At 34.0% G+C, this 10003-nt stretch overlaps 1 protein-coding gene across 1 annotated transcript; it reads left to right on the top strand.

The window, feature by feature from the left end:
- Positions 1–258: 258 nt before the first annotated feature.
- On the top strand, positions 259–9115 carry LOC104402680 (zinc transporter 9-like; the record flags this gene model as incomplete). The annotated part of the gene is made up of 6 exons (XM_010010626.1): positions 259–394; positions 806–845; positions 1285–1356; positions 1839–1946; positions 3277–3442; positions 8986–9115. Coding segments are annotated over 6 exons (652 nt in total), but the record flags the coding sequence as incomplete, so codon positions are not given.
- Between the last annotated feature and the right edge of the window lie 888 nt (positions 9116–10003).

Raw genomic sequence — 10003 nt, 5'->3', positions numbered from 1 at the left:
GCTGTGTAAATAGCTTGTTTAAAAAAGAATTAGAAAAATATCTATGCTTAATGTCGTTGTGTGTACTAGCTATCCTTTGCCAGGTGTCATCTTTTTCCTTGGGTTAGGTTGAATTTAACAGCTTTATCTTAAATAGATGCCCGATCATATGATGGTAACAACTTAAGATGTATAAAACTTAATGGAGAGAACATATATATGTGCTTGCAGATATACAGAATCTTATTTTCCTAAATTGCTTTGTTTGTTTTCATCTAGGTATGGTTTCACAAACATGCGCTATATTGCCTCCCTGATTAGTGGAGTGGGCATTTTCATGATGGGTGCAGGACTTTCTTGGTATCACGGGATCATAGGTTTACTCCACCCTCACCCTATAGAATCTCTTCTCTGGGTAAGCTAATCTTGTTTGATATTGCATCTAATGCTGGTGACTTAATAGAAAGTAATGGCACAGTCTGAAATTCACTTCCCGAGTCTGTTTGAATCCCAACACAATTAACTCAAACCATTCTTAATGGGAATGTGTTTTAAGAAAAAAATCCTGTTAAGCTGTAGCTGATCTTACAGCAAAATTAGCTATTCTTTAAACCTTGTGTCTTCCCTTCACACATCCCAAGAGGTCCTCCTTTCCTATTTTGCGATATATTGCATAATTCAAATATTGGCTGCCTTGTGTTTAGGGGCAACTACACAGCACAGTGGGTAATGGGGTTCTGAAATGCTGTGTTTGGATAATTAGTGGTGAAGAGATCTGTACAAATATGCGTATAACATAATAATTGAGACTTTTTTTTCCATACAGGCATACTGCATTTTAGCAGGGTCATTGGTATCTGAAGGAGGTATGCGATTTCAAGGATTATTTCTATTTAAGTATTCATAATCTCTAAGAGTATAATGTAATTGCAGTAATAATTGGTTCTTGCTTTCATAGTAAAGTTTTGAGCTCTGCTGCAAATACTTGTGTTGTAAACAAACAAAAAAAAAGTGGGAAAACTTTATTATCTCTCTATGTAATAAGTTGAATAACATAATTTGAAAAGTATACGTGGAATGTCTTTGAGGTATTAAACTGTCAGTGAATGTAACAGTTCCAATTTTTACGGGAGATGTGCATGTAGAGAAGAAGGTAATTCTATGTTTTTTAGTGATTCAAAGTATCACTCATCGGAGCTTTTTTGATGGTCTCTTGCTATTTATAAAGAAAAGTTCACTCTTTTCAAAATGGAAGCAAGTCTTTGCCTCTAACCATTTTAAGCAACTACTTCGGTGTTGTTTCAGCTACCCTTCTTGTTGCTATAAATGAAATTCGCAGGAGTGCTCGAGCCAAGGGTCTGTCATTTTATCAATATGGTATGTGTCGTTATAGCAGTAAGGTATGCCGTTATTTAAAACAGAATCTATTTACCACTATTTGGATAATGATAGAAACAGTTTTCACTGTATTCCTTTTCCCTTTCCCCCTGCTTTATTGATCTCTTTTCTATTCTAGTAACAAATACATTTTACAAATTGGGTGAAAACCTGTTGATTAAAATAACACTACTTAAATACTTTTACTAAACTACTTGCATTTTTCAGGATAAATACCCCTTTAAGTTTTTCAGACATTATGGAGAAGCTTCGATAATTGGCATAGGGCTTTTTCTCTGCATTTATGAATGCTTTCAGAAGTGCGTGCCTATGCGAAAGTTCGGTTTACACCTACATGCTTAAGGAAATTCTTCTTTTAAGTTGCTGATGTTAGCATAGTTTAAGTACTGTGCATAATGTAGTAAAGCTAAGCATTTCAAAGCAATGTATTTTTTTTGTTGTTGTTGTTGTTGTATACACAGTTGTACAGAGTCATGATCCTAGTACAAATGTGGTGTTACTGGAGGATGCTGCAGCAGTTCTGAGTGTGGCCATAGCTGCTACCTGTATGGGTCTGACTTCTTTAACAGGTAAAATTCTGCCTCAAGCTGAGGCAATCAGGACGTGAATTTACCCCTGTGCATGATATGAACACAGAGCATTTAGTTTATATTGGTTGACTTAAATACATGTCTACTTTTTTTCTGATGCTCGTACTGTGTAAGCTTCTGGAGGTTTATACCTCCTCTGATCAGATTTCTAGTAGTTTGAGTTGGAAAATATTTAAGATGAAATAAAAGCTCGTTGTTTTTTGTTTTTTGGTTTTTTTTTTTTGTGTATGTCTATGTTGAAGAGGTTAAGCTTGAAAGAGTACATGTAGATGGGTCTAACTTCCTTTTGAGCTACTTTGTATTACAAATGAAGGTATTTTTTTACTAAAGGTATATTTATTGTAATCAGTTATGTAAATCACTGTGATGTGATGGGATTACATATCTGAGCTTCCTCATTCAGTGATGTGCATGTGTATGTGAGGAGGATTTAAGGAAGTAGTTCCTTCCTCCCTTTTGTTATGTAGTGGTATTGGTGTTATCTTCAGATTACAATAGCTGTTCCTAAACAGTGTAGCAAAAGCAACTCATGGAGGTGGGATGATCTGTATGGCAACTGATTCAAAGTATGGCTTTGCTGCACAGTTAAGCTTTATAAAGAGGGAAGTTTGTTTATTTGTCCCTTTTTAAGTACTGTCTTTTCAATTTTTTAAAAAATAAATATGGTCATTTTCTTTCTTTGTGGCTTCTAATGAATTGATTGCAAGTTTCATTTTTTTTTTTATATAGAACTCAGGGGTTTTTTATTCCATTTCTAGTCTCTTTCATAAACTTAAAAAAAAACCATTATACATTACTGTTTCTATAAGTATGAATATGAATACATGTTTAAAACTTATATAATAAGTACAGTATTCCAGAAATGGTTAACACTTTTAAGTTTTCGAGTTACTGGTAAAAGAATACAAACTTTTATGCTACTACCTGTGTTAAGGCGTATATAATTTTATATTAATATGAGGTAAAGCTATACACAGAAGCCCAAATAGTTTACAAGAATTTACTCTGTTTATTAGCCCTTCAGGAGTGGCTAAGGAACAGGAGGGAGTTGAGACTTTATCTTAAGATAAGTTTTTTTTTTCCCCAGCTTCATTTTGTTCCTCAGGAAGATAGAATTGCCAGTACACTAAAACTAACAAGGAAACAAAAAACACACTGCAAAATCTAAAACAAATCCCACCAAAAAGCAAAACCAACCAACCAAAAAAAAAAAAATCTCAAACTGTGTACTCTCTTTAATGTGAAATCTGAATTATCTGCTATGTTTTAGAAATGCTCTGTGAAATTAATTTGACATTGTGTTGTTTAGGAAACCCTTATTATGACAGTGTGGGGTCTCTAGGTGTTGGAACCTTGTTAGGAAGTGTGTCAGCATTTCTCATCTACACTAACACTGAAGCCCTGCTAGGACGATCCATTCAACCTGAACAACTGCAGCGGCTCACTGAGTTACTGGAAAGTGATGCTGTAGTAAGGTAAGAGTCTTTACAGCTGCATCAATACTAAGAACAACAAAAAGCAAGAAAATGACATTTGGAAAAAGTAGTTCAAGCACTTGAGATCGATTATTTTTAGGGTGGATTCTTCTGTATTGAGATTTTAGAATTTTAATTAATACTAACTTCTATTTCTGTGCTAAAAATTTCACGAAGTAAATACTCATACCCCTCAGATGTTCCACAGCTGAAATAAAATTGCAAATGATGTCCTAACAGTTACATAAAATTACAGGAGCTGACAGTGACTTAATGAGAAAACCATCACAAACTTGAAACTATTTTCAAATGATGAAATGCAAGCACATAAATGATACCGTACTATTGCTTTTATAGTTTATGAGCGCTTAAATATTCAAATTCTGTTACTGTTAATATTTAGTGTCTGGAATTCTGTAGCAGTTGGCAGTGCTGCAGTAGAATTACACTACGATAGATTCTGCATGTTAGATGCTTACAGAATGAACTCAATGTTAATTTCTCTTCTTTGGAAATCCAGAGTTTGTAGTGCAATAAACTTATAATTCATTGTAATTCTGAAATCTCGTTTAAATGGTTTTTAAGGAGCTATTTTAGCTTAAATCCTATTGACCCTGATTTAGAAGCAAACCCCTTTTTGTTTTCTTCTTAGTCATTATTCAGGCATATATTTCTGTATAAATCAGCTGGAATATTTTAGTGCTTTTTTATTTATTTTTTTTTTTTTATTTTATTTGTAGTCTTTACTAAGCTCTGGAGACAAAAATCCCGAGCCCATTAGTTAACATGAGAATACTTGAAAGGGACTTAAGTGCTGCATCATCTCAGTTGCAAGCAACTGGTCTGAATGACATGTCTTTCGTTCCAGAAGCTAAACAAGATTCTTATTTTGGAGTAGAATTGTGTTAGAATTTTCACATGTCAGTAACTAAACTCTGTGGTGGCCCTGGATTAGTCTGAATGGTGGAGCATGTGTCAACAGTGCTGTGTTAGAGTAGGTGAGTTAACATGGTTTTTTTGTACACAACTTCTGTAGTTCTTTTTTCCAAAGTGCACAGGTGGCTTTTGCTTGTCTCCAGCTGGAATCATAAAATTGCTTCTATCCAAGCACCAGTTTATATTATATTCCATTTTGTAGATGGCTGTAACTTCTCAAGAGAGAAATCTTAGTTTATCTCCTCCTTGCTGTAAACTTTTTTTTTTTTTTTTTTTTTTTTTATCCTAAACAAGAAGTAACAATTTTTAAAAGGAACAAAGAATAAAAGTGAAGACTTGGTAAGAAACTGTTTCTCAAGGTTAGAAGCTGAAACATGTTTAAGTACTTCTTACAGTGCTGTTTGCAGGACCTTCTGTATGCACTTTGTCTTGAGTGATCTTTTTCTTAGTTCCATTACATTATCTGCTTTGATTTCTTTTAGCACACATTTTGTCTTTGACCAAGTTCTTCTTGTAACAAGTCTAATATTTTGACCTTGGTTAACTTACATCTTCTAATAAGACACCCAGTCTTGATACCAGGATTCTCAGAGATGTTAAAGTGTATTACCCATGCTTGTAACATGACATAATATGGGGAAAAGTCTAACCTTCCCCTCCCCTGCTTTGGTTAGATAGCTTTTTTGGTTTGTTTTCAGTTTTTTCCTGTGAAATTAAGAAGTCTTTTAGCATCAAATATGTCTTCAAACAGCTACTCATACATTTTCATCGACACAGCTTTGGGCTTGTGAGAGTTTCAGCATTTTCTTGAGTATTTAAGCTTTACTTAAATGAAGTTGTGTATGTCCTACCTTTACAGTTTTCCTACTGACACCAAATGTAAAAGAAGAAATTCATGAGCACTGGCCTGCTTCTAAAGCCGTGACTAGTATTTGCTCTTTTTATTTCAGTGTTTCAGAGTTTTCAGCTATCAAACTATATATGAGTTCTCAATGCAATCCTTTTTTACTGTTGCTGCTTCCCAAAACAGGTCTTCCTTGTTCATTCATTGAGGGTTTGCAGTCTTGATTTTCAGGTGTGTTTTCCAGACACGAAGGGGATATATTAGGGAATCATTCATTATTCATCAGAAGGTATTTAGTTCCAAATTGACTAAAGGATCCAGAGGCTCTGATTTCTGCCCCCTCTTGTGTCTCCATCAGCACCACTTAACTTGTCCAGGCAAGCTACTGCTGGAATACTATCATGTTCCGCTGCTAATTACAAAGTATTTAATAGGCAATATTAACTGCTGTACTACTGAAAAAATAATCTGATGTTGATTCCCTCCACCCAGCTAAGTCTTGCTTTTCGGATTTCTCTTCTCCATTTTTTTTTTCCCCTTTTTTATTGAGTTGTTTGAAAATACCTGCATTCCCTAAAACCTTTGTGACTGGAATTAATGCTCATAATGTATAGTTTTTCCCCCACCCTTCTCACTATTTTTCCTTGGGTTATCAGATGAAGTTGTCTTTAGTTACATGGGTTGCCTCATTTGAGGTTCTTAAATTTTGGCACAGTGTTTTTAATCTACTTTTAAAAAAAACCAACCCCAATCTCATCATTATTGCAGGATGAAAAATTAATTTGCCTTCACAGTTACTCTTGGTTCTTTTTACTCTTGAATGCGAGTTTCTGAGCCTGCTGAATTATTAGCAATTTTTTTTCCATTTAAATATGCAGTATGCTTCTGTGCCACTAATGGGGAAATGCTTTGTTGTAGTAATATATGTTTTTCCTTTTTGGTCAAGAAACAATGATTCTGCCTGTTCTGTATCATCAGTAATAACTTTACCATTTCCGTCTAGTAGAAGGTTTGTTTTCTGGTTTTGCTATACTTACAAACTAACTTTTTTTCTTTTTAAATTATGCACAATGCTTTTTTTTATGCTTCTCCTATAATTTTGCTGGATTTCATAATTTCTTCTTTAGGCTCATGGCTATTTCTTTCCTTTTTCATTTTGCTACTACTTTCAGGCCTTATTTCATTTGTTACCCAGAATGGGCTTTTAGTTAGAGTTGTTCTCAGCTGGAAAATTACTTGATTTTGGTTTTTATTATACAAACATTCCGTTCTTCACTCTCATTGAAATCTTTGTTACCTAAATATTTCCTGTGTTCAGCTCAACTGAAGTGTAGGAGATGAGGTTTTCAGAACTGTGAAATAAAACACATGATGTGGTACAGACTGTCCTGATTCTGTTCTTATGCAATATAATGGCAGATATCTAGACGTAAATGATTCTTAGTGACAGTTTCATCTTTAATTTTTACTTCATTGTAACAACTATTGGGTAATTGTGCTACTGTTGTGCTGGAAAACCTGTCATTCTGGTTTGGAGGAGGTAAAAAAAAATAATTACAACTGATGGCTCAAACCCAGTAACTTGATGTCCTCTGACAAATTTTTCTTTCATGTGAAACTTCGTCTTTTCCCTAGTTTGTGCCTACTGGCCATCCAGAAGCTTCCATAAGCAAGCTTTGTAGCGCACACATTTGTATTTTTTAATTATTAGTGATTTTTTTTTTTCTCCTCCTGACTCACTGTCTTATCTTTCCTGGACAGGTTATAAGCAGTAAGGTAGACTTTTTACTTCACATCTACAGAATATGCATCATTCCACTGAATTTTATCAGGTTGCTGCTTAATGAGAATCTCAAATATCTCTTGTTATCTTCTTGCTTAGCTCTGATAGGCACTTGATATATCTTCAGCATTTTTGAATCACATGGATTCACATTCTCTTCATATAACCCTAATTGAAGCACATTTGTTATCTTAAATACCCTCTTGTGTGAGGAGGTCGTTTGATGCCAGTTAGGTTATTCCAGTTAATACTGTTTTGATATGGTAGCTTCCCACAGGAATAGCTGTGTAAATTTGATTGGAGATGGAAATTCTTTATTGCTGCCAGTAAACTATAGCAGTTCTTTTAATCTGCTTAAATATTTGCTAAGATGTATTTTTTTGTGTGTTTCTCTATATTTAGGTTATGTTCTATTTTTTTTTGATGTGCTTACCCCTCCTTCACCTGGAGTATTGCCAGAAATATTCCATAAACATTTCCTCTGACTGTTCATCTTAAATTTCTGCATCCTGTTCTTTGTCAGCTGTTCATTCTATCAGGCTACTTCTAAAATCTATGCCTTCTGCTTTCTTTCTGCACTGCCTGTCTACTTAGTTCTGATTTATAAACATTCAGATGAGTCAGGAAGAGTAAATTTGCTTAAGACAAAGGGCATACTAAATTTAAAGATGCTGTGAAATTGCACAACTTAGTAAAATGAATTGGGGAGGAGGGGAAGTGTAGTACTTTCCATTAAGTGAGCTTTATTGGTGAATCTAAATTTTTTGTTAGAATTTTAAAAATTGCAGTGATTGCATTTTTCTGCTCATAAACCCCAAAGTCTTTGGAATATTTTGTAGTTGACCCCAGATACTTGTTTAGCATTGGAAATGGCAGAAGGAAGAATAAAAAAAAAAAAAAAAGGAAACTTCTTTGTGATTTATATCCTATATTTTAGTATCTGCTTTTTTTCTGGCCTTGATGGAAAAAGGTAGAAACTTATTCTGCAGTGGCAATTTTAAATTCTACTTGGCTTTAAAGATAAATTTAAGTTTATATTAATCTAATTAGGGAAAAAAAAAGATGGCATTTTATGATTTTATTTTATATTTATTCCACTGTTGAAATTCACCATAATAATCTGGGTCCTGAGTTTGCTTCATGTCTTACTATTGCTGAAAAAATTGTGTGCTTTGTTTATTATCTACATTCATACCTCATAGAGTTTACCTAACAAATTGGAACAAAACTATGCTATAGAAAACCAGAAGTTTTCAAAGGACCAAAATATAAACACGCTGAAACATTCATGTTCTAATATCTATTAGGAACCTTTAAATAAATATATTTTCAGCCTTTACTAACAGCTGCCTTGTAATTAGTTGCGACCAATAGTTCAGTACGATCAAAAGTGAGTTCCAAACACAATATCCATAACTTAAATAAAATTTAACTTTGCATAGAAAATTCTCCAAAAGGTTATGCCTTCACAAATTGTAGCTATCTAGGAAAAAACACTTCCATAATTGCAAAGTGTGCTTTCAGTATCTTACGGTATTGTCCCTTACCTCAAAATTGAGGGTGCTTGAGGACCGTTATATATGTATATGCACAAAAGCTACTGTGCAGTAACGAGTAAGTTGAACTTTAAGTTTACCTCAGAATAAGGAAGTTATCACTTTCTATTGTGGGATTTTTTTATAACACCATTAGTCTAGTTCTAAATCTGTGGTGCTTTTTTGTAGTATGTCTTTTATTGAAGCAAGCCATTTATACATGTGTTGGTATAGCAGACACCTATGGAAGTTGTATAACTAGTTAAATATAAATCAGTACTTAATATAAATGTGTGGTGGCAAAATGAGGATATGTTAGTCAAAGGCAGTGGCCTTTTAAAATTACAGAATTGTACTGTGACAATGTTGTTAACATCAGAAGTCAAACTAGCTAGTTGTTTGTTTTATGTTGTTCTAAATTTTCTTTAAAAATTATGTGTTTCAGAGCAATTCATGATGTTAAAGCCACAGACCTGGGAATGAACAAAGTGAGATTCAAGGCAGAAGTAGACTTTGATGGACGGGTTGTTACTCGTTCTTACCTGGAAAAACAAGACATTGAACAGCTGCTACAAGTATGTTTTAAAAAAATCTTTTTGTAACCTTCAGTATTTGATATTTATTTTCTAATTTCAAATATGTCTAAACCCAAGATTTTCAAGTAGGTGAGAGAGATTCCACTACTTCTTTTTGAAGGATTACTGTGTGTTAAATATCTCTACATGGAATCGTATTATGTGCTGCTGAAATAGAGCCACTTGTGGGCTGAGTAGGGCCTGGGTTGGAAGAGGACAGATATTTTTGTCCAAAATAATTTTAAGAATGTATTTATTCCATTGAATTTTTATTGAATTACAAGATCTCTAGTTAAAACTGGCAGCCTGTCACCTGAGAATAAGCATCTGTTTTGGCAGAGCCATTTGCCTTGGGTGCTGAAGATGCAGTGTTAAGGTTTATAGATCCTGCCACTCAGACTAGACTTGAATATGGATTGCTTGCATCACATCACTTAGCATTTTGACAGTCTTTAGCAATTAGCACTGTCTTCGTTGTCTGTCTCTGCTTTTAGTGTCGTTCAGAGTAGCTTTTCTTAATCCTTCTCTTCCATATAAGAAATTCAGAACTGTTCTCAGCTGGATTCTGCATGGCAAAGCTATGAAGTATGAAGTAAAGAATAATTTATCTAAATAACAAGAAGAGTTTTAAGTGAGCAAAATGTTTTGCTTATTTACCCATTTTCACCAGTAACATGCTAATATGCATTTGCTTGCATACCTCCAAGATATCTTTCTTTGCTACCCTTTCAGGAAGAAAAGCAGATGTCAGATGTCTGCATTTTATGTCTGTCCATTAGATACTTCTTAGAAGTCATCTGAGTTTAAATTACTGCAGTTTTTTTAAACCATTAGTCAGTGTCTGAGTTATTAAAATGTACTGCCTTTTAATGTCAAAATAAGAATATA

Source organism: Nestor notabilis, unplaced genomic scaffold (genome assembly GCF_000696875.1).
Source record: "Nestor notabilis isolate BGI_N333 unplaced genomic scaffold, ASM69687v1 scaffold35522, whole genome shotgun sequence".
Classification (NCBI taxonomy): Eukaryota; Metazoa; Chordata; class Aves; order Psittaciformes; family Psittacidae; genus Nestor; species Nestor notabilis.
The sequence above is the reverse complement of the archived record's forward strand: the minus strand, read 5'-3'. Positions and strand labels throughout refer to the sequence as shown.